Source organism: Chinchilla lanigera, unplaced genomic scaffold (genome assembly GCF_000276665.1).
Source record: "Chinchilla lanigera isolate Chin_1 unplaced genomic scaffold, ChiLan1.0 scaffold00203, whole genome shotgun sequence".
NCBI classification, from domain to species: Eukaryota; Metazoa; Chordata; class Mammalia; order Rodentia; family Chinchillidae; genus Chinchilla; species Chinchilla lanigera.
The window spans coordinates 261,520-285,010 of NW_004955604.1; the positions used below are offsets into that span (position 1 = coordinate 261,520).

General features: G+C 61.6%; 2 protein-coding genes and 1 long non-coding RNA gene across 3 annotated transcripts in view; 1 reads left to right on the top strand and 2 right to left on the bottom strand.

Annotated features, from left to right (window-relative positions):
• Nucleotides 1-662: 662 nt before the first annotated feature.
• Nucleotides 663-17,740, bottom strand: Prkcg (protein kinase C, gamma). The gene is made up of 18 exons (XM_005414871.2): nucleotides 16,675-17,740; nucleotides 16,194-16,225; nucleotides 15,201-15,283; nucleotides 11,892-12,003; nucleotides 11,681-11,812; nucleotides 11,053-11,209; nucleotides 10,084-10,218; nucleotides 9,693-9,780; nucleotides 9,384-9,413; nucleotides 7,168-7,320; nucleotides 6,712-6,900; nucleotides 6,020-6,111; nucleotides 5,872-5,934; nucleotides 5,627-5,765; nucleotides 4,216-4,296; nucleotides 2,725-2,832; nucleotides 1,681-1,821; nucleotides 663-1,460 (listed from the first exon to the last, which is right to left on the bottom strand). Exons 1-18 carry the CDS (start codon nucleotides 16,842-16,844, stop codon nucleotides 1,272-1,274), a joined length of 2,094 nt encoding a protein of 697 aa, XP_005414928.1. The 5' UTR covers nucleotides 16,845-17,740; the 3' UTR covers nucleotides 663-1,271.
• A 1,717-nt stretch (nucleotides 17,741-19,457) lies between these two features.
• On the bottom strand, nucleotides 19,458-22,862 carry Myadm (myeloid-associated differentiation marker). Its single transcript, XM_013510093.1, has 2 exons — nucleotides 22,782-22,862; nucleotides 19,458-21,675 (listed from the first exon to the last, which is right to left on the bottom strand). The coding sequence occupies exon 2, from the start codon at nucleotides 21,671-21,673 to the stop codon at nucleotides 20,723-20,725; it is 951 nt and encodes a 316-aa protein (XP_013365547.1). The 5' UTR covers nucleotides 21,674-21,675; nucleotides 22,782-22,862; the 3' UTR covers nucleotides 19,458-20,722.
• A 1-nt stretch (nucleotide 22,863) lies between these two features.
• The window catches only part of LOC106147635, a 9,865-nt gene continuing 9,237 nt past the window's right edge, over nucleotides 22,864-23,491 (top strand). The window contains exon 1 of the long non-coding RNA XR_001232566.1: nucleotides 22,864-23,242. This is a non-coding gene — a long non-coding RNA (uncharacterized LOC106147635). The remainder of the gene's footprint in view (nucleotides 23,243-23,491) is intronic.

Below are 23,491 nucleotides of genomic sequence, written 5' to 3' on the forward strand. Positions count from 1 at the left end.
CGGGGGCGCCGCGCAGGCGGGCGGGAGGACCCGGGAGCCCGGCGTCCGCTCGGACCGGGGCTCGGAAGCCCAGGAAGCTGCGGGCGAGAAAGACGCCAGGCCCTCAAGAGAACCCGCGGGGCTTGGGGCTCAGCCCCCTCAACACACACAGGCAGCCGCAACTCCGCTGGCCTGCCCCGTCCCAGGACTACATTCCCCGTCAGCCCCCGCGGCCAGGGGCTGCACCTAGGGTAAGGGTCTGCCGTGATGGTCGCTGGGAAGTGTAGTCCATTTGCACGGGGCCCCTCCACTCCCGCGACTCGGAAGTGGGTCAGGGGAGAAGAGGCGGGAGGATGCGCCTGCCTTGTGCCCGCTGGCTGCCGCCCAGCTCCCTGGCTCTGGTCCTCTGAGGTTTTCGGTCCTGGGGTCTCTTCTCTCGATCCACTGCCCGGGGTCCTTTCGCAGGACTGCTCCATCTCTGGGTCTCGAGGATGTGTGCGTGTGTCGGGTGAACATGGTCTGTCACGCTCAGTGGTGCAGGTGCACACTTCTGATCTGTGAGGTTGAGGCGCCCCCCCGTGTGCTCCCCCTTCACACCCCACCTCCCTGTTTGTATCTGTGTAGTCACTGTCCCACCCTCGCACCCCTCCGCTCTCCAGGCTTACAAGAAAACATCCAGACACTTAGCATCAGCATCCCGAATTTATTCTCCAGCAGCTGTGGCCGGGTGGGAGAGGCTCAGGGGCGGGGGCAGGAGCCCCCAGAGGCGGCTGGCCCCGGAGGGGAGGGGAGGCAGAGGTTCCCAGAGACCGGAGCCGGAGCCATGCACGGGCAGGGGTGGCTGGGGGTCGGCATGGGGGTCTAGAACAAAAGCTGGCCGGGAACAGTGGGGAAGACCCCTTCCATGCCTGGAATCCCGGGGAGCAGGGCACGGCCTCCCACTTACTCTATAACTGGAGCGCAGGTGGACGGGGCTCGGAGGACGGGGAGGATCTGGACCCCAGTCTGGAGGGGCGACCCCGTGAGACTATCTCCCCGCCAGAGGTGGGAGAGGAAGGGGAAACTACCGGGACGGAGCCTAGAACCCCTCAGGGCCAGGACGGTGGCAGGTACAGGGCTCAGCACAGCGGGATCTAGAACGCAGGACGGCCCTAGAGACCGGGTGTTTAGAAGGCCAGGTGCCGTCGGGAGGGGCATCTAGAGCCCGGGACGGGTGGACGGAGGCCAGAACGCTGCGGGGCAGGATCGCGAATGGAGGGGGCGTGGGGGACACCTAGCGGCGGCAGGTGACATCACATCACGGGCACGGGCACGGGGCTGGTGGGGCTGCGCGCGTCCGGGTGCACGAAGTCGGGGTTCACGTAGGTGAAGCCCTGGAAGTCCGCCTGGTCGATACTGGCCAGGACCAGGCGGTCCGGGGGGGTCAGCGCCGGTGCCGCCCGCGTGAAGAACTTGTCAAAGTTCTCACCGCTGCGGCCGCACTGTGGGGGTGCAGGGGGTGCAGGAGGCGGAGTTAGGGTTCCCCCGGCTCCGCGGAGGTCTACGTCCTGTCTCCCCCGGGATCTGCACACGCGCGTGGTCTCTGCACCCCCTTTGGGGTCTCCGTACGGGGAACCCCACTCCTCCTCCAGGTCCGGGCTCTAAGGTACGCGCCTGCCACCCCGCTGGGGACCCGCTTTGGCGGGCGGGAGGGCGACTGACCGGGCGAGGTCGGAACGGAGGCGCGATCTCCAATCGCTCCAGCCGCTCCCAGTCGATCCAGCGGAAAAAGCCGTGCGCCCGGATCGTGGGTTCCCCGTCAGGCCCGGAGCCCAGGCGCTTCCCTGGGTGCTTGGTTAGGAACTGCGGTGAACACAGAAAGAGATGGACGGACAGACGGATGGAGGCCCGGGCAGGGAGGCCCAGAGAATGGAGAAAGCGGGAGAAAGAATGGCAGAGGGACAGAGTGACACAGGCATGGAGACGAGGGGAAGCGGGAACAGGATGCGGAGGGGGACAGAGATGAACAAGGAGAATACATGGGAATGCAAGAGCAGTGGGGAGAGGAACTCCGCGCCAGGGCCGCAGGAGTGGACAGAGAAAGAGAAAAGAATCAAAGCGTGTGAGGTGTGAGGGGCAGAGCGACCCGGGAAGAGAGGAAGGGAGACACGGGGGGGGGGGGGTCCCAGAAAGGGAAGGACAAAGAAAGGAGAGGGAGGAGGACAGAGAAATTTGCACACCCAAAGAAAAGGAGTAGAGATCCAGAGCGGGAGGTGAAGACCCCGAGAAGGGAGGACAGAGGCGAAGGAGACAGCGAGCCACAGGGACAGCCACAGAGAACCCGGCGGGGGCAGACAGAGCACAAGCACGAGACAGAAACCAGAGACAGCCAGTCAGGGCGCACGGAGCGGGAGCCAGAAGCAGGGGGCTGCAGGCCTCCCTCGGCCTGGGTTTCCTTCTGCGTTAGCTCCAGCCTCCTCCAGAGGAGGCCAAGGTGCTGGGGACCTCGGGAGCCCATGGGGACTCAAGCCGTAGGGGTTAGGGCTATCTCACCACCCCCCACGGCCACCCAGGTCTGGAGAGACAGCCCTCGGCAGTGGGGACCCAGTGGGGGACAGGGTGGTAGCACCCTGGCAAGTCGCTGTTCCGTCAACCTGTCCAACAGATGCAAGTCAAGTGACTTGAAGAGGGGCAGACTTCCTAAGAGTCGGCCTGGCCGGGGCGAATGGGTTCTCACTCTGGGAAGCTGAGGGATGGGGCGCTCACCCCCTTGCAGATGGCCACAGCCTCCCGGGAAAGGGACTTGGGGTAGGTGACTGTTTGCTCCATGATGGCCTGAAACAGCTCCTCCTCGTCCTCACCGTCAAAGGGCGGCTATGGAAGTGGAGGAAATAAATAAGAGGCTTCCCCAAACGTCCACCCTCCCAGCCCGCCATGGACACGACCAACCACGGCCGCCGCTCCCACTGCCGCCCCTGCGGCGCCGACAGCTTCCTGGGAGGACGGCTAACCACACTGCCAAAGCTGCACAGCTCCAGCCTTCCACCTCCCTGTCCCTCTACTGCCTGGCTGTCTTTCCTGGCTATGCAAACCAACAGGGTGCTCTTTAGGCAATACGTCATTTAAACACTGCCGGGAGGACTGTAAATGCCCTCTCCTCACTAGCTGAGTGCCTCCTGGTCTTCTGGGACCAGGGGAGGCAACGCTAGGGCAGAGGTTCATAACTTGAAGTCTAGGTGGTCCGCATATACCAGGGAGGGGGCCGTGGATTTGCACGGGGAAAAATGGCGTGTTGCTCATCTGGAGCCACCAGCTGAAGGTTAGCATTCCCTCCAGTTAAGAATGTAGGCAACGAGGGGCTGGGGATTTAGCTCAGCGGCAAAGCGCCTGCCTGGCAAGCGCAAGGTCGTGAGTTCGGTTCCTGGTACCGGAGAAAAACAAAACAAAACAAAACAAAAAAAAAGAATGTAGGCAGGGCTGGGGATTTAGCTCAGCGGCAAAGCGCCTGCCTGGCAAGCGCAAGGTCGTGAGTTCGGTTCCTGGTACCGGAGAAAAACAAAACAAAACAAAACAAAACAAACAAACAAAAAAAAAGAATGTAGGCAACGAGCCGCCACAGCTGCACTTAGGACGCCGCCACCGACAGCGATCACAGGTATTTCTAATTGTCATTCCAACCTTGGAATTACCAGTAGACCATCCTCTTCATACTACCGTTAGAGCGTACTGTTTAATGGGCTGGTAATACATTCCCATATTGCAACTTCTAATATTTAGATAGCTTGTATATTTAATTTAGTTAGGTGAGACTAATTGGACTTTACGTTTTGATAACTACAGTTCAATGATATTTCCTCTGGTCATTCTATTATTTTGTGCACATGAAAATACCGGTTTTTTTTAAAGAGCAGAATTTATTGGGAGAAAGAAAGCTTCTATCTGACAGGGACAGAAAGGGAGGAAACGTTGTTTTGGGAAAGGGTTCGCAGGCTTTGCCGGACTGCTAACAAGGCCCATGACGTCAAAAACAAAAACAAGAAACCGACAGCAACAAAAGATTAAGAACCCTTGGCCTTTGAGGTAAGAGAATGCTTCAGGACCTCGGACAGCGGCGCACGCAGGAAACCTTGGCCAAACCTGAGCCTACAGCCCTTCCTTGTCCCGCTGTTGCCGACCGAAGAGGGGGTGCTCCTGCCGGAAGAGGGGGCGCTCAACCCTGTGCCCCTTTAGCAGCCAGTACCTCCCCGTCCTCCTTACCTGTCCCGCCAACATTTCATAGAGCAGAACCCCAAAGGACCACCAGTCGACAGACTTCCCGTAGGGCTGGTAGGCAATGATCTGGAGCAGGGTAGGGGATGAGCAGTCGTGATTTGCCCTTGGGAACCCGGACCCCTCTGGACTCGCGCCCAGATCGCTACCTACTTCAGGAGCCTTTCACACAAACTCTTCCCACTCTGGATATTTTGGCTAGAGCTCACCCTTTGGAAAATTCAGGAAACAGAGTTTACCTACATAGAACGTTTCTTTTTTCTCAGATACAAAGGCTACCTAAGGACCGAGTCACAAGTTCCACCCATCTAGAATATTTGTATAACTGGACCTTCCCTTCCTTCCAGCTGGGGCATGGGGATAAATCTTGGAGACCAGAGGTTCTTAAACCTGAACAAACATCAAATTCATAGAAGAACTTAAAAAAAAAAAGGTATTCCCATTCCTGAAGAGTTTTAGGCTCCATAAGCCAGAGTCACAGTTAGAAAAATATGTGTAATTTTCTAAGTTTCTGAAGGTGATTCTATTACCAACCAGGTTTTAGGACCACTGACATTGACTACTTGGGCATTAGCATTGATTAACTAAAAAGACCAAGGGACAACACCCCCCAGGCAACTTGCTCAACTTAGGAAAGTCAGGGACATGCACCTCCCATCTCCACGGACACTCAGACTCCAGCTCCAGGTCTTTACAAAGTCAGAGCAACTCTCTGCCCGCTGAAAAGAGTCAAGGGATGGCACCTGCTGCTCCAGCATTCTCAGGGACCTGGACCAGGGATATAGCTCAGCGGCACAAGTGCCTGCCTGGCAAGTGCAACATCCTGAGTTCGATTCCCAGTACCAAAAAATAAAAAATGAAATGAAAGCAAAACTCAGGGATCTGGCCCAGCCCTCCTGGAATGGCAGAAGATGAATGTACCATGTGCCTGCTGCACGCTTGGGTTCCACCCCCAGCTACACACACACACACACACACACACACACACACTCACGGAACCACATGCAATATTGAGCAGGAGTGCTCATGCAATGGAATACTCAAGGTAAGCTCTAGCTAGCTAGCATCCACAGGACACAGCCTCCGCACGTGGGCATGGTGTTCTCAGGGGACAGGCCCCCTCAGAGCACTCTAAAAATAGCCTCCACTTTTAAGTCCAGCCCCTACTTGCTCAGAATTCCTAGGAGCTGGTCCTGCTCCCTCAGAACACTCAGCCCCTGGTCCTGCCCACTCTGCCTGTTCAGAGACCCGGCCCCCACCTCTTGGAGAGCTCAGCACACAGATCTCCTCCCTGCAGAGCCCAGGGGCCCTTGCTGGAGCTCCCCAACTCAGGACAAGCCTGTGCATGCACCAAGAGACGGAGAAGCCTGTCCCGAGCAAGCCCAGGGCTCAGGGTTACCTCGGGGGCTATGTAGTCTGGAGTCCCACAGAAGGTGCGGGTCGTGGTCCCTGGGAAGACATTTTCCTTGCACATGCCGAAGTCAGTGATCTTGATGTGTCCCTCGGCATCCAGCATCACGTTGTCCAGCTTCAGGTCCCTGGCGGGATTTCAGAAGGGTTGGGTTCAGCAGGTGGAGCCGCAGGTTCCAGTGCCTTCCCCTCGGGGGCCTGCCTCCGCTCCCCGGGAGTCCTGGGGCTGCGGACCTGTAGATGATGCCCTGGTTGTGAAGGAAGAAGAGGCCGATGGCGATCTCTGCCGCGTAGAACCTAGAGGCGCAGGAGGGAAGCCACGGGTCAGCGGCGGGCCGGGCCCTCTCCGCCCGGCCCTCCCTCCGCTCCTGCGGAGACTCACGCTGCATGCGGCTCCTTAAACTTGCCCAGCTGCTGAATGTGGTACATCAGGTCGCCGCCGGTGACATACTCCATCACGAAATACAGGCGGTCCTGGGGGTACGGAGCGGGGCTGAGGCAGGGACACGCCCACCTGCCCCGCCCACTCGGCACAACTGCAGTGGGCTAGGGATCTCATCAACCGGAAATCCAGGGAACTGGCCGCTGCCCCAGGAATGCCCTGGGGGTCTCACCTGCCGGCCCCCCCCTCCCGCAGAATCTCCACAGCCTGAGGGTCACTCACTCCCAACTGTCAAATTCTGGCTGTACCTTTCCAGAACTAGATGAGGCCCCGCCCACTTAGCCCCTACGACCTAGCCACGCCCACCAAGAAGTCCTCCACCTGGCCACGCCCCGAGAATCTGCATCCTGGCCACGCCCACCAAGGAGTCCTCCACCTGACCACGCCCCCGAGAATCTGCATCCTGGCCACGCCCACCACGGAGTCCTCCACCCGGCCACGCCCCCCGAGTAGCTGCATCCTGGCCACGCCCACCACGGAGTCCTCCACCCGGTCACGCCCCCGAGTAGCTGCATCCTGGCCACGCCCACCAAGCAGTTCCGCCCCCCCCCCACACACACACACATCCTCTGACACCAAAGCCAGCGGCGGGAGGAGGCAGGGCCCCGGGCCGCCTCTGCCTTCTCCCTCACCGGTGTCTGGAAAGTGGAGTGCAGCTGGGTGAGGAAGTGGGGCCGCCCGCCGGGACCTCTGCCCCCCAGGGCCAGCACACGTTTCTCCACCAGGGTGCAGTCCACGTCGTCATCCTGGACGATCACATCCTTCTTCAGGATCTTGATGGCATAGAGCTCGTCGGAGCCTCTGCGCTCGGCCAGCATCACCTACCAACACAGGTCCAGCAGGCCGGTCCCCTTGGAGTCTCAGTGCAGGGCGCTTGCGCAGCGCTTGTCAAGACGGTCTTTCCCCCGCCCTCATGGGACCGGACTCCCCTCAGGGAATGCACAGGCGTCTCCGTTCCTGCCCTCCAGGACCCCGAGCGGCACAACCTCGCCCCAGACCTGGGAGCCAGGTCTCCCATGACTCCCCACGGACCAGAGCCCGACCTCTGCACCCACGTGCTCCCTGGCCCCAGAACCCCAGAGCCCCACCTTCCCAAAACTGCCTTTTCCTAGGACCATGAGGAAGCTGAAGTCGGAAATGTGCAGGCGTCCTGGGCTGGCACCGAAGAAGCAGCGCTTCGGGTCCGTGGGGCTGGGGGACGGCGAGGGCACGGGGGAGGACGAGGGGCCCATCCGCACTCGCTGTGAGAAAGGGGAGAGACGGCGCGAAGCATGAGACCGAGAGGCTGAGGCAGGAGGATCCTTGCAAATTCGAGACCGGCCTGGGCTACAAAGTGAGCTCAAGGCCAGCCTGAACTGCACAGAGAGACCCTGTCTCAAAAAGAAAAAAAAAAAGAATGAGACTGAGACGGGGAGGAAGAGAGCCTGCCAGCCCTCCTGCCCCGTTTGGCTTCAGAGCCCCTCCGACCCCCGGGAGCTGGCAGGCTGGACTCACCACCTAACTAGCGCTTAGCTGACAATACGCTATCTCTGGGACAGGGCCCATCATCCCCTTTCACAGAAGAGCAAGCTGGCGCAGAGAGGTCCTGTAATTTGCCCACAATCACAGAGCAGGCAAAGAGCAGAGCCAGAACTAAGATCCCAGGGGATCAGCTCCAGGCTTGGTGTTCCTGGCCTCTAGAGGGTTTGGTGAAACAGACCCCAGGGTCCCCGGCAAGGTCTCCGGGCTGTGGAAAGCTGGGGCAGGCCTGAGAAGTGGTACTTCTAGCGAGTTCCAGGCCGACATTGCGTGCAGCTTGTCGGCGGGCCATGCTGGACTTTCAGCCACGGGGCCTCGATGGGGTCAGCAGGCCGCTTGCGGCCCGTCTGCCACCATGGACAGCTCCCGGTGGCACTGAGGGCCGCGGTCTGCGGCTGTCTGCTGACCCTGTGAGCTCACTATGACAAAGGTCTGCCTTGTTCTCCAAGACACAGTGGCCATGCCTGCGCACAGCTGCGGCTCTGGGCATCAGTTAAAGGGTGCAACTTTACGCAGCAGGGCAGCCTGACCTCCTGGACTCCGACCCCACGCAGCGCTGGGCCACCTCCACGACTGCATCCACATGCAGGGGCGTGTGCACGCTAAGTTCACATGCACCGAGCACTCAGAACGGGGCCCAGGAGGCACAGCAGCTGCTTGTCCGGCTGCAACCCGGGGCCAGGCTGAGGGTCTGGCACACAGGGTGTGGGCACTGGTATTGTTACCTGGGGCCTGCTGAGTTGGCGATGCGGCAGTGAGTCACACCACACATACAGCCTGGGCCCATCAGCGGCTCCCACAGATTAAGGAGCTAATCCAGCCAGCCCTGGTGGCAAACGCCAGTCATCCCAGCACTTGAGAGGCTGAGGTAGGACGACTGCTGTGAGTTCAAGGCCAGCCTGGGCTACACAGTGACTCTGCCTCAAGGTGTGCATTCTCCCGGAGGCTTATTTACTTAGCTCTGCGTCTTCCTCCAAGGGTCAGCCTCACAAGGAGGAATTTTCTGTTTCAGTCCCTGCTCCACGGAAGCCTCCAGTGACTACCACCACGCCTCACACTCATGTTGGTGCTCAACAATTAGTTTTGTTTTGTTTTGTTTTTGTTTTTGTCTTTTTGAGACAGGGTCTTGCTATGCAGCCCAGGCTGGTCTCAAACTTGCAGCAATCCTCCTGCCTCAGCCTCCGGAGTGCTGGGATTACAGGTGTGCGCCACCACGCCCAGCTTCAACAATTAGTTTTGGAAAGAGGGACTAAGGAGAGAAGGAAAAGCCGCCTTCCTTCCTCCACCCTCGGCTCTCCGGGGAGCTGTCCCCAGAGAGGCTTGGGCTCGAATCCCTGATGCCCGAGGCAGCGCCACAATCAAACACAGGCTTCCCAGCGGCTGCTCCTCCAGAAAAGGTGCCCCAGGGAGCAGCCTGCTGGATTCCCGAGCAGGGCCCGGGCTTAGAGCGTGAATGAACAGGGGAGAAAGGACCCAGTGAGGGACAGGGAGGAGCAGTGCAGGAAGGCCTCCCTGACCACCGCGCTCCAGGCTGGCTCGGTGCCTGGGTCACCTCTAATTCAGTGCACTGCCTGTATTTTATTTATCTGCCACGATGTTCCCATCTTGGCGAGGTCGTCTGAGGGTCAGATTCACCCTTGGCATCACCAGCGTTATTCAGCAAGCACAGGGTGGACCTGGCAGCAAGCCCTTACTCACCGCCTGTGCAGAACTGAAAGTGGAAGTCAAAGGAGGAACAAGTGGTGCGAGGGAGCGGGGACAGCGCGTCTGCCCTGGCTTCACTCACCTCATACAGTTCCAAGGGGTAGTTACAGGCCTGGAGGGGAAGAAAGCCAGAGTCAGAGTCCCCAGAGAGGTAACCGATTGCCCTAGAGCAGGGCTGGCCCTAACGCCCCCAAGCCATGGGGATGGAGAAGGACTACAGTTCCCATAAGACCCTGGGCCTAGAGCCCCCTGGAAGAACAGAGGAAGGAGACCTGGGGTCTTCTGGGAGTTGCAGTCCCGGGACCAGTGGGCAAACCAGCAGGCAGAGGGTGAGGCCAGCTCTGAACTAGGGGAGGCTGAGCTGGGCTCCCCTGGGGAAGCCGTTGGGTACCTCAAACTTCTGGAGGAGGCTGCAGTTGTCAGCATCTGCCACCGGCACATTGTAATATTCACCCTCCTCCTGGTTCAGTAACTTGTACCTGACATACAGACGGAGACCAGGGCCGGGCAGGGGTCGGGGGAGAGAGGCACCCACGGGAGAGGGAGGGACATCCAAACGGAGGAAAGAGACACAGAGAGACAGACAAAGGTGGAGAGAGAGAAAGAGTGAGATAAGGACAGAGGGGAGCAAGAGAGAGAGAAGAAAGCGGAGGATGCCGTGGGGGGAGGGGCTGGACTGTGGGAGGGGACGCAGGAGGAAGGTGGTGGTGCAGAGGACACCGCACAGGGGGGACAAGCTGACACCGGGTTGGCCCCGGCCCCGGCCCAGTCCCGCTCCTCACCAGCCGTCCACAGGCGCCTTGAGCAGTTCCGAGACCCCGAAGGACATGGCCCCCATGAAGTCATTGCGGGAAGTCCGGTCCCAGTCCCACACCTCCACGCTGAGCCTGCGCTCCACGTCCCCCGGCTTCAGGTTGCTGAGGAAGCGTGGGGAGGCGTGAGGGCCCCTGCTCGGCTCGGGGCTCCCCCGTCCTTGGCGCCCCTCCCCCTCCGCGCAGGTCTCTGCACCCAGGGCTGCGGTCAGTTCCCTGCCCCTCTGCCCTTCCCGTCCCGCTCCAGGTCTCTCTCTGGACAGCTCTCCGACTCTGCATCTCTGGGCCCCTTCTCTCCCCAGCGCCTCCACTTCCGTCTGCGTCTCTGCTTTGGGACCCCGGTCTCAGGGTCCCTGTGCCCCTCTGGTCTTCTGCCCCATGGGACAGTCTTCCGTCCGTGCCCCCTCCCTGCACCTCCCCATCTTCCCCTCTAGGCCTGCCTCTTCCCGGCCCCTCCCCACTGTCCCAGCTGCTCCGAGCACCTGGCTGGCTGCCCACCCGGGGAATCGAACTCAGAGCCTCTAGCCCGGCGTAGTGGCGCACGCCTGTAATCCTAGCACTCGGGAGGCTGAGGCAGGAGGGTCGTTGTGAGTTCGAGACCAGCCTGGGCTACAAAAGTGAGCTCAAGGCCAGCCTGAACTGCACAGCGAGACCTTGTCTCAAAAAGACAAAATAAATAAATAAACAGAAGAACTCAGGGCCTCGTGCTTGCCAGGCAGCCACTGTGCCGCTGAGCTGCATCCCGTCTTTGACGGTCAGTCCTCCTTGCGGTCTGTGTCTCCGCCCCTCTCCATCTCTCCCTCCCTCCACCCCCTTCTCCGCGTGTGAGCCCTTTCCCTGCTCCTGACTCCTCCCGTGGCTGCTCTCTGGGGTCTGGGGCCTCTGCGACCCCCGGACCGTCCTGTCAGTCACCATAGCCTCCCCAGCATCCAAGCTCACAACACGAAGGTCTCGTTCCACACGGGGTTGAGCGTGGCTTTCACCGTCCGGGTCTTCTGTTTGGTCAGGTTGCGAGGGTCTGGGATGAGCTTCAGTTTGACATAGGGATCAGACAGGCCATTGGGGTCCATGGGAATGAGGTTTCGGGCCTCACCGACTGAGGGGGTGAAGGGGGAGGCAAGTGTCTGGGGTCAGAGATCCAGGACGAGGCGCCCAGCCCTCCCCAGTCATGGAGGAAGAATTCTGATCTTCCCTCCTCGGAGCCAGAGCACGGGCCTGAGCTCCTCTGCAAACTGGCCCTGCGCCCAGAAGCCACAGCCAGAGCCCTTTCCTCCTCTGGGGCTCAGGAGTCTGCGCCCTGGTCCATCCCCTAGGAAACCGGACTATGGGGTCCTTCCCGTCCCTCCCAGCCTCCCGCTCAGGATCCCAACCTGGGATGGCCATTATGAGGCCTGGGAGGTTGGCTGGGGTGGAGGCGGGGCTTTTCCGGGCAGAAGGGGGCGTGGCTATGGTGGCGCCCCGCCTTCAAGGCGGGACCAGGTTTCTGAGTGGGCGTGGCTTTCGAAAATGGGTGTGGTCTTGTCTTGGGGACAAGCAGGCCTCGCACAGGCGAGGGGCGGGGCCTCACCGGTGACGTGGATCTCGTCGCTGGTCGGAGCCCGGATTTCCAGCTGCAGGCGGCCGCGGCGCTCGGTGTGGTCCACGCCGCACAGCGAGGGCACGCTGCGCACACAGCGCCGGTGCACGTTCATCTCGCAGCCTGGCGGGACAAGCCGGGGTCGCACTTCCAGCCCAGCCCCGAGCACCCCCTGCCGCCCCGGCGGCGCAGCCACACTCACAGGAGCATTTCATGCCCTGGTGCACCAGCCCGTAGAGCAGCGAGCCGCAGTGGTCGCAGAAGGTGGGGCTGCTGTAGCTATGCAGGCGGAACTTGTGCTTGTTCCGGGGGTCCTAGGGGCAGAGAAGGGCTCTTAGCGGCACAGGAGCCTTTGTAACCTGACTGGCCCACCCTGAGCTCCGCCGCACCCGGGTCACAGGGCGCCTGCGGCAATCGGGTGCTGGAACCTGGGCAAAGCAAGCTAAAGACCCTGGCCTCTGGGGTTTGTTTCTGTTTTGCTTTGTTTTGCTTTTTTGGTACCAGGAGTTGAACTCAGGACCTTGCACTTGTCTGGCAGGCGCTTATACCACTGAGCAATATCCCTGGCCCTGGGATTTCTTTCTAGCGGAGGGAGACAATACAAACACAGTAATTAAGTGAAATATATGGCATGGGCTGGGGGAGAGGCGCAAGGGCAGAGCGCCTGCATAACATGCGCTCAGCCCCCAGCACTGCATAAATGAATAGGCGTGTGTGTGTGTGTGTGTGTGTGTGTGTGTGTGTGTGTGTGAGTGATGAGCGGAGATAAACGAAGCACAGATGGGGGTGACAGAAGCTGGGGGCTTGAAATTTGAAATAGATGACTGGGCGTGGTGGCGCACGCCTGCAATCCCAGCACTTGAGAGGCTGAGGCAGGAGGATCGCTGCGAGTTCAAGGCCAGCCTGGGCTGCAAAGCGAGACTGTCTCAAGAAAAGGACAAAACACTGAAATAGAGTAGGAAGGGAAGCCCCTGCCCACAAGGTCGCACTGGGGCAGATCATGAAGGAAGCGGGCCTGGGCCATCCCACCGGCCCCACCCTCCCCACGCACGGCACACATCCTCCAGGAGGTGTTCTCTGAAGACCGGTGGGCCACTCAGCCCGATGTCAGCATCTGCGCCCGCCTGACCAGTGTTCCCGGAGCTGAGTCCCCTGTGGCGCCGCGCGCGAAGTAATGGAAGTGCAGGGCTGTGCCTGTGAGCCGCACCCGCCTTACTCGTCCACATCTCTCTGGTTATTAGCGATTTTCTCGGCTCCCCACACAGCCCTCCGATTCACTAAGAACTAGGCCACTTCCCAGCTGTGTGCTTTGGAGCAGGCTCTTTGCCCCTCTGTCAAACGGAAACAAATGATCTGCATCTCAAAGCCAAGCTGGGTTTCTAGAATCGTTACCCCTGCAATGTCTGGGGGGGCAATAGCTTCAGACCTGCCTCTTTCTAAGAATGCGCTGGATGATGGAAAGCAAAGAGAAGACCTTGTTGGCCTTTTGCTGATTTGGGTGGGGGTCTATTTTGAATGTACTGGGGGGGGCACTGACAGTTGCCATATCTTCTTTGATGCCCTGGGACTGTAAAGGGCTTGCACTGACCCTGACTGGAATAAATAAGATGCCATCAGTGCCCCCTGCAGGGAGCCTTCCAGACAGAAGCCGTTATTCTCCTCAAAGTGCAAACGCTTATTAAAAAGGAAAAGACCTGGGCCTCCAGTTACAGAGCCCCGGGTCCAAACCCTTTTTTGGTTGTTTTCTGAGACAGGGTCTTGCTTTACAGTTAGGGGTGGTAAGCACCTGTATAGCCCAGCCGTGGCTTACATGCACAGCGATCCTGCCTCAGCCTCCCTAGTGCTGGGATGACAAGCCTGCACCGCCACACCTGGCCAAGGTCCAATTACCCAGTTCGTGGCCCTTCAAGGCCTCAGTTTTCTCCCCCTACAAAAGGGGGCCTGTGAGCCCTCCGTAAGAGGTCTCAGGAGGAGGAATCAAAATTGCATGTCTAAGCCCTCGGGCCTTCTTAGGACCTCGGGCCATGTGACTTACACGATTGAAAGTATCTACCACACAACAATGGAGAAGGGTAGGGAGGAAAGACCTCCTTGACAGGCATCTGTGCTTTCCCACCCTGATACCCATGTTAGCAATGACAAGGACAGTACCTCGTTGCTCACTGTCCTCCAGATACTGTACCAGCCCAAGAATTTGACTCACTGCAATCTGGAGCCGCTCCCGTAGGAGGGCACAATTCCCACCCCCGCTTGTTTCACAGATGAAGTAGTCAAGAAGGGGTAAATTAAATTGGGGGGTGGGGTGCTGGGCCAGTGCTGCTGGGACTCACAAGAACCCCTGTCCTGTGTCTCCGGAGCTCCTGCTTGGCAGGGCTCAGGGACAATCCCTAGGCTGACCCTGAGGCTGTGGCCAGCGCTGGTCGGGCACACTGAAGCTGGTGCTGGTGGTGCAGGTGGGCACGTGGGGCGGGCAGGAGTATCGCAGATGGCAGGCGGCACGCGGTGGTGCGAACGTGTGCTCTGGGCAAACCTCCGCCCCCTTCACCTGACAAGCTCACAGACTGTCTCACGGACTTCTGTGAATCCATCTCTTTCTCTCTTTCTTAATCACGCAACCGTCCCCCTTGCGTCAAACCCTGGGCAAAACACGGACGTCACCGTCCTGTCACCACAAGCTCAGGGTATCTACACTGGGACACCAACGACCTCGGCTGCTTGAATCCAAGCCACTTTGAAGGAAGCGGGGTTTAGAAGTCTGCTCCTCAGGGCAGCAGCCCCGTTCCTGCGCCCCAGCTGTGCGGGGCCGCTGCCCCCAACCGCACAGCGCATGCCCCAGGGCACAGCCTCGCGGACAGCTTTGCGGGTCACTGCCGCGTCACCGGCCCCGCTTCACAGGGAGGAAACCGAGGCTCAAATGGAAGCGATGGGGAGTCAGGGCCAGGCGCCTGGAGGTGCAGGGGGTGGGTGGCAGGCTGGGGGTCTGAGTGTGTGTCGTGTGCGAGTGCAAACACGCGTGCTGGGCACAGGGGGGGCTCCGCGCCTCCCTCTGGCACCTCTCCCAGTCCTCGAGTTCCAGGTTTCCTGTGTGAGACTCTTGGGGTCCTCTCGCTCTGTCCCCCTCGGTCTCTCTGTCTCTCGCTGCCTGCTCCCCCCTCTTCCTCCTCTGTGTCTCTCTCTGCATCTCTGGCCCTCTTTCTGAGGTTCTCTTGTCTCTCTCTGTCCCTCCGACTTCAGTCTCCTCACCTCTCACCCCTGCATGGCGCTCCACCCCTCCGGCCTTGGTCTTTGGTCCCTTCAGCCTCCTGTGTCTCCCACCTGGGCTCCTGCCCTGTCCCAGGCCCCTCTTGTCCCCCTTTCCAGGCCAAGGGCAAGGAATCTGGGCCAGGCGAGCTCCCCTATCTCTCCTGCCCTCCTCCCCTCCCAGCCTTAAAAATAGCAGGAGAAATTGGGACGGTCGCCCAGGGGGTGAGGGCGGGGTTCGGCCTGAGGAAGCAGGTGTCCGGGCACTCACGTCCGTCTGGGGGCCCTTCCCAGCGCCTGGACACTCGAAGGTCACGAATTCGTGGCATCGCCGGTGGACCACAAAGCTGCAGACTGGAGGGAAAATCACAGGGGCACAGAGCCAGAGGGAGACATGGACGAATCCAGAGAGACCCCACAGACACAAAAGTGAAGAGAAAGATAGGGCCGGAGGGAAAATGGGGGGTGGCGCCCAACGCACAGAATGCCGCACAAAGTCAGAGGGGAGACCCACGTGGATGCACAGAGACGACAGGGAGAGAGAGAGACCCAAGAAACGGACTCGAGGGAAGACAGAGATGCATTTAATCACGAGAAAGACAGAGCCGGACCGCACGCGCAGCCCAAGGGAGACAGACAGACAGGCAGGATCCCGTGGACGCACAGACCCAGCTCCACAGACGGAGCAAACAAATAACGGCAGAAGCAGACAGGTTTGAAGCGAGAAGACCCAGACGAACCCCCAGACGCTGCGCGGGGCCAGGACCTGGGCAGAAGTGAGTCTGGGGGCCGCGCTGGCCCGCCCCCACCCTGACTCACTCGTTCCCGGCAAGTGGCAGCTGGCGCTCTAGGACTCGCCCCCCTTCCCAGCCCGCCCGTCACGGTGACCCCACCCGGCCTGCCCCTGCCTGGGAGGGATGGCGTTGTCATGACGACCGCAGCCTGGGGGGGCTCTGACTTTGCATCTCCGGCCCCTCCCCCCCTCAGCTCCCCCTTTTCCAAATCTCCCCGTTCCCATGGCAACAGATTCTCCAAATATCTGTCCCCACCTGGAGCCGGCCGAGGGAGGGGCCTCGTCACCACCTCCGCGGATGGCCCCGCCATCCAACTCCCTCCCCGCCAAGGGCTGTGTCTCTGCCACACCCCCCCGCCCCGGGCTCCCCCGCGCCTCTCTGGGGACTGCGAACACGTGTGCCCGCAGCCCCAGCCTGGGGCCCCTGCCTCCGCCCTCGGGGGTCCCAGGAGTCCTGGTCCCGGCTCTTACCTTGACATTGCAGGCCCTGCTTTCCAATACCCCTGGAAGAGCCAGGCACAGAGCGGAGGTCAGTGCGGAAGGGGCTTCTGGCCCCTCCCACCTCCGCCGCCTCAGCCTCCAGGGGTGAGGTCTGTAGCCTCTGACCCTCGCCCCGCGCAGGCAGGGCTTGGGGCGTCAGCCCCAGCCACCTCCTCTCCCAAGAACCACGAATTCTGGCCCTCAGCCCCTCCCGCCCGCGGACCCTGGAGTCCAGGACCCAGGCTCTCCTGCCCCGAACCTGGGGGTCCAGCCCCGCCCCCACCATCCTGGACCCTGGAGTCGGGCTGCAGCCCTCTGCTCCCAGTCTGCACCCCGTCCCTCCTCATGCAGCCCGTGCATCCTCTGCCCCAGGCCCGAGTCCCCCATCCCGGGGCCGGAGTGGGGCCGCAGCCCCTCGGCTCCCGGGTGCGGAAGTCTGCGCGGCCCCGCCCTGCGCCCCGTCCCTCCTCACCAGATGAAGTCCGTGCAGTGGCTGCAGAAGGTCGGCTGCTTGAAGAAGCGGGCGGTGAACTTGTGGCTCTTGACCTCGTGGACCACCTTCTGCCTCAGGGCCCCCTTTCTGCAAAACAGGGGTCGGGGTCCCCCCTCGGAGTCGCCTCCGCCGGGGCCCAGGCCCGCCATGGCCCGGGAGCGCGGCGGGGACCCTGCCTTCCTGCTGGGGCTCGGGCAGCCGGGGGCGCGGGCAGCCGGAGGCGCGGGCGGCGGGCGCTGGCTAGGCACCTGCTCAAATGTGGGAGCCCCGGCTGGGGGGAGGCGTCGCCACGACGACCGCGGGGCGGGGTTTCGCTTAAAGGAGCCCCCTCCCCGAGAAAAGGGACGAAGGCCCCGCCCCCGCACGTGCACACACCCACTCGGGGCGTGGCTGCAGGGCGGGGACACCCTCGGAGCCGGGCCCCACCCCGCCGCCCTTGCCCGCCAGCTGGCTGGGAGGGTCCTGTCCGCCGTGCGTCCGCACTCGCATCTCGGTCTGACGCGTCACTGCGTCAATCAACAAACTTTCTGCTCGGCACCGAGAACCTGGTGGTTCAGGGAGGCCCGGCGCTCTCGGAGTCCGCGCCGCTGCGCCTCCTCCCGAGGCTGGCTGCCTCTGGCAGTGTCTGTTCCTGGAAGTCAGTCTCTCCTCGCTCTGCGCCCCGGAATTCCCGCGGCTGCTCGCTTGGCTTGCGGCGTGTCTCCACCTCCCTGGTCCTGATGTCACTGCCCTCTCCGGCGTGGCTCAGTGCCCTGTCCGTCTCGGAGTCCCCATCGCCCCTCCTGCCTGAGTCCTGCCTGTCACCCTCTCTGCTGTGACGCCGGGTCGCCGTGCCTCCCGCTCGGCCGCGGTATCGCTGCGGGTGCCTATCTGCACCCAGCACCTCTCCTCTCCTCCCCGTGTCTCTCCCTCCCTGGGGGGGTCTTTCGCCCTGCGTGTCTCCCCATGACTCTGTTTCCGGGGTTCGCCCCTCCGTCCCGCGGGAATCCGTGCGCCCTCGCGGTCCCCGGGTTCCCCCAGCCGCCCCGCCTACGTCGCGCTCCGCCCCGCCCCAGTCCCAGCCCGGCGCGCTTCCGGCTCCCTGCTCTCGGGAGGACGCTCTGTTGCCGGGGCAACCTGGCCCGCCCGAGCCGCACTGCGTCCTGGGCCTTGTAGTTCTTTGAGCGCACCAGCCGCACTCTGGGCGCGCTCGGAAACTCCCTCTCCCGGCGTGCCGCGCGCGGGGGCGGTGTCAGGGCGCGCAGCGCGGCTCCCCGGGGGCGGTCCGCGAGTCCGGGTCCAGGCGGAGGCTGCTCCCGAGCCCCTGGCCTTCTACAGCCGGCTGGCTGGGTGGCCCGGCAACTGACCGAGGAGTCCCCCCTTCGTCCCAGCTGCCCGGGCTCTGTAACCGTCACCCCGCGTTGCAGCGCGGCTGTTCCGCTGCCTTCTAGGGGCGACCCAGCACGGGGTCCCAGGGTCGAACTGCAGAGGAAAAGGCGGCCCTCGCCCCACAGCGATCTGTCCTAGCTGGCCCTTACCCCTCCTTCCAAATCAGGGAAATGGATGTACTGTACCCGGGATTGAGCCCAGGGCCTTTGCATTGAGCAACACCCCAGTTCTTTTCTAACATTTTGAGACAGGGTCTTGCTAAATTGCCCAGATTGCGCCGGGACTTGCCACCCCCCAGGCGAGAGGATCTGCCGTGGTACAGATTTAGTGCAGGGGTGACTCGATCGCTATCAGGCTCCTGGGCCAGATGTGTCCGGATTCCCTGAGCTCACAGTAGCCAGCCGGCCCGGAAGGCTTTCGGCTGGACCGAAGGGGTTTGAGAGAAGCTACAGGCCACGGGGAGCAGGCTGCAGAGGGTTCCAGGCGAAGGGGAGCAAATCAGACCTGGGTGTGTTAATTTCCTAGGGGGAGGGGCTGGGGATTTAGCTCAGCGGCACAGAGCCTGCCTGGCAAGCGCAAGGTCGTGAGTTCGACTTCTGGTACCGGAAGAAAAAAAAAAAAAACTCCTAGGGGACCGGGGTAGGCTAGAAATAGGGTGGTCAAGGAAGAGGCTGGGGCAGTGGCTCTGGTGAAACAAAGGCGGACTTGGGCTGGGCCGAGACTGGAGGAAGGGGCAGCCATAAATTATATTTAGAGGAAGTGTTTGATGAGCGACTGATTGAGGACAGGGAGGAGGGTCGGCGCAAGTACCTGCCGTCTCACTCTTGAGAGGCTGTGTGTACGTGGGACTCCGGGAGGGAGAATCTGTTCGTTGCTACTCCACCCAGCCCTCTGGGTTTGAGTGATTTTATTGATTCGCAGTATTGCGGATTGAATCCAGGCGCTCACACGTGCGAGCGAGGCAAGCGGTGAGTGCTGAGCTACACTCTCCATTCCCCAGTCCTTTCTGAGAAAAATCTTTCTCAGTTGCCCAGGCCGGCCTTGAACTTGTGGTCCTCCTGCCTCAGTAGTGAGGATTATAGGCATGCGCCTCTGACCCTTGCACTTGAAGAAGTAATTTAGAACACCTAGACTCTGCCGGTATTTTTGTTTGTTTGTTTGAGACAGGGTCTCACTATATAGTTCAGGCTGGCCTTGAGCTCACAGGGATCCTGCTGTCTCAGCCTCCTGAGTGCTGGGATTATACACGTGCCACACACTCTGGGTGCTGGCTCTACTAGTATTCTCTTCTGAGGCCAAGGTTATCTCGGTCCGGATTCCTCCTCCCTCAGACTGAGGAGCATGGGCCCCACCCTTCCCCTGGAGACCCCCGCAGGAATATAAAAAACCACAAATCTTCTTTTTTATCTTTATGTCAAGATTTAAAAAAAAACAACACTGTGAATGTGCCAATAGGGGGAGGGACAAGACTTCTATGACTGACAGCAGGAACTATAGGAACCAAAAGCTCCAGGGAATTAAAAAAAATAATAAAATATATATTTATACATTTATATATCACGATATGCATGAATCCCGGAGAAGCAGGAAGCAGCAGCAAGCAACTAGCACACAGAAACACACGTGTGTGCACTGCACACGCACACGCACGCGATGACATTCCCCGGTCACGACGGGCGGCAGCAACCTCCCCCCACCCCAAAGCAAAGAAAAACTGAAAAGAACCCCCTGCATCGCAGAAAGGGGCGCCACGTAATTTCTGCCCCCATGACCTAGAAAAAGAAAAGGCCAGGCGACTGCCTTTCACTCCGGCAGTGGCCGTTTCCCTTCACCTCTGCCAAAGAGAGACGCATTATTTTTAACACTGAGGCGGGAGGGCCGTGTTCCTCCTGTCCCTCACAAATACTTCAGACCTTGGTCTGCAAGACTGATGGTTTTTTTCTTGCTAGCACCAAGGACGGATGGGTTGAAAGCCAGCCAGCGCGTGCTTCCTCCAAGATGGCCTCTAGGCAGTGCGTTTTTAATAAGCCTGGCAAAAATTCTGGAGCCAGTCTCAGGCAGGGCTCAGCGCCAGGTGGGTCGGGAACCCAGAGTCTGTGCTCAAAGCGTCCCGCCCACCGGGAATGTTTGACCTTCAGAGAACTGTTTCTGTAATGCGAAGGGGAGGTGCGCTGCACAGCCTCCTCCACTAGGGGAAAGGGGCCCGATCCCTAGCCACCCCCTCCCCCCAGCACACACGCACAGACATAGACTAAGGCACAGCTAGGGTGGGCAGGCATGCTTTGGCAACGAGGCCTCTCCGAGGCCGTGGCATGAACAGCTGCAGAGAAGGTGTGGATGTGTGGAGCTCAGCACCTTTGGAGGTGAGGTGGGACAGGGCCAGGCTCGGGGCTCTCCTGGGGACACAGGCAGAGGAGAAATCCGCGGGAAACCAGAACAGAGAGAGCAGAGAGGGGAGGAGCCAGGGCAGACGGCACAGGGGCAAAGCAGGATGCGGACACCCAGCCCAACAGGAAGGCCAAGAGGGGGGCGAGGAGAGGAAAGGGGGGCCTCAAGCAGCAAGGACAGAGAGAGGAGTCGGCTGAGGAAATGAGGTCTCAGCACTGGAAACGTGGGAGGACGACAAGGCGGTGGACGGAGGACACGGGCCACGCGAGCCTTAGACCTTGACGAACACCAGGCGGGCAGAGTGCGCCAGGTCGGCCAGGTACGCCAGCAGGTTGATGCCCGTGAGGACGGCCACCGCCAGCATGCGGTCCCAGGTACACACGTTGTAGGTGTGCCTGGTGCCGCAGCTGGGGTCCCTGGACCGGCGGGAGTTGCCGCCGTACCTCTGATCGAACTGGTACAGGGGCCAGAGGACCAGGGCGATGGCGTACAGGAGGACAGACAGCAGGGCCAGGCCGGACAGGAAGCTGGGGAAGGCAATGGGCAGCACGTTGGTGCAGTCGCCCAGGTTCAGCAGGATGGCCACCGCCGCCAGGATGAAGCAGATGGCATACACCGCCACGCAACACTCCAGGGCCGGCTCGTGCTGGTAGAGGCTGGGGTTGCTGATGAAGACGAAGATGACGCAGGCCACGAAGGTCTCCAGCACCTTCAGCAGTCCAGGCACGGTGGCCATGTAGCCGGTGATCTCGCCAGGCCGCGCCCGGGTCCAGGCCACCTCGGTGGCGTAGGCCAGACAGGCCACGCAGGAGAAGGTGGTGGCGGCGATGGCGTGGTCTCGGGAGCGGCCGTGAGACATGAACTGCACGTAGGTGGTGGGGTAGATGATGGAGGACGTCAGGCAGAAGAGGGCGGCGTAGCAGGCGTAGGTGATGGGGAAGTTCCTCCAGGACAGGGGGAAGCGCGCCTGCAGCCCGCCCAGCTCCACCAGCAGGATGATGAGGGTCACGGCAAAGCAGAAGCACCAGGTGAACATGGACCAGTGGCCCATGGGCCCCGTGTAGGCGCCCACGCTGGCCACCAGCGAGAAGGCTATGCAGGTGGACACCAGCTGCAGGAGACGGAGCAGGCCCAGGGGCTGGGTCAGGGCCCGAGGAGACCCCACGATGGTGGAGGACGACGAGGTGGTCGTGATGGTCGTGCGGGTCACCGTCACCGGCATGGCTGGCAGGGGCAAAAGACAGGGTCTCAGGACCCACTGCTGTGGGCCCGAAGCCAGGGGTGGTGGCAGAGCCTGTAATCTGAGCGCTTAGGAGGCTGAGGCAGGAGCATTGCTCTGAGTTCCAGGCCAGCCTGGGCTAGTGAGTTCAGAACCGGCCTGAACTGCATAGCGAGACCCTGGGTCACAAAATCAGACAGAAGTAGCAACTACTACCTCAGGCTCCGGATAGGGAGTTTCCAGGGTGTGGGGCTTCCCGTGTACAAACAGGGTCAGTCTTGGGCACACAGGACGGTGTGGGTCACCCCAGTTCCCGGCTCATCTGTGTCCACCTGTGTCAGAACCCAGGATTCCGGGCCCCTATCTCCCCCGACACACGCCCAAAGCTGTCCTCCTGCCTGGCCTCCACCCGAGCCGCCTGTGACCGCTGGGCGCCCTACGAACAAACTTCCCCTTTTTTGCCTAACTGTGACCCGATGCTGTCTTCTGCCTCTCTCCTGAAAAGAGGTCAACTCCCCGGCCCTCCGGCGTCCTCCCACCCTCACAGGTCAAGGCTCCATGCGGAGTGCGACTCGGGTGGAACGCAAGGACTGCCGCTTCCTTTTTCCTACCCAGCACCCAGGGTCCAGCCCCAGCCCGCAGCCGCTGCCTGCCCCCTGGAGCGGGGCTGGGAGCCGCGGGGTCAGACCTCCGCCAGGTCCAGCAGGCCCAGACCCCGCATCGAGCTTTCTTCCCGGCCCCGAAGCCTACCGCGTCCGCCTCCTCGTCCTAAAACCCTTGGAGAAGCCCAAGCCCTTTCTGCAACATTTCCAATCTGTGAGCTGACACCTCTGAAACTTTCAGGAGGTGGGTCGCGACCGCAGGAAACTAAAACTTCCTCCTTCGGGACAGCTACACCGCAAGGCAACGACACCGTCTCTAAGTGCGGCGGTGCTCGGCGCCCCGGGACACAGGCGCCGGCCGCCGGACACTGCACTTCCCCGACACCTGTGTCTCCGGCCTGATCTTAGAAGCTCAGAGCCGGGGTCCGGGCCCGGCCTCACGCCTCGGACCCGGGGACCCAGGCCCCGCCTCCGCCCTCAGACCCGGGGTGCAGAGCCCCCGCACTCACCAGCGGTTTTAGGGGTCCACGCGCAGGAGAAAGAGCCGGCGACGGTGGAGACGACTCGGCGGCACCCGGGAAAGGCGGTCGGAGCACCTGGGGGAGAGGTCAGCACCGATCAGGCCCGGCTCCGCCCCCCAGGGCCCCGGCCACCGTGCAGCCGGGCACTGCAGGTTGGCGCCTCCGGGCAGGGACAGAACCTGCCCCGGCCCCCACCCCGAGGGGTCGGGGTGACCCGGATGAGAGCCGCCCCGCCCCTTGCACAGGCGCCCGGGCGGGCGGAGGGGCGGTGACGGGGCGGGGCGCCGCGATGCCCACCCCCGCCGGCCTGTCCGCGCCTTATTAGGCCTGCGAGGCCGCAGGGGCGGAGCGGACCCCCGCCCTCTGGGTGTCAGCCCTCGGGGTGGGGGGGTCATGTGTTGCGGCAGGCGAGGAGACAGCGGGAGCGCGGATTTCCGAGACCCTAAAAAGTGAGTTTGGGTCCTGCACCGGGGGTCTCCAAGAGGAAGGGGCGGGGACCCCCGACTCCCGGGCTCCCCTAGAGGCGCGCGCGGCGCTGCAGGGAGCTCAGTCGGCAGCGGCAGCCACGTGTCTCCCGAGGGTCCCGCGAGGCCACGTGGAGCCACAGCCCCGGCCCCTCCGGGCAGGGCGCGCCGTTCGCACCGGAAGGCGCGCGCGGAGAGGTGGGCGCGGCGGAGAAGGGGCGCTTCCGAGCAGGG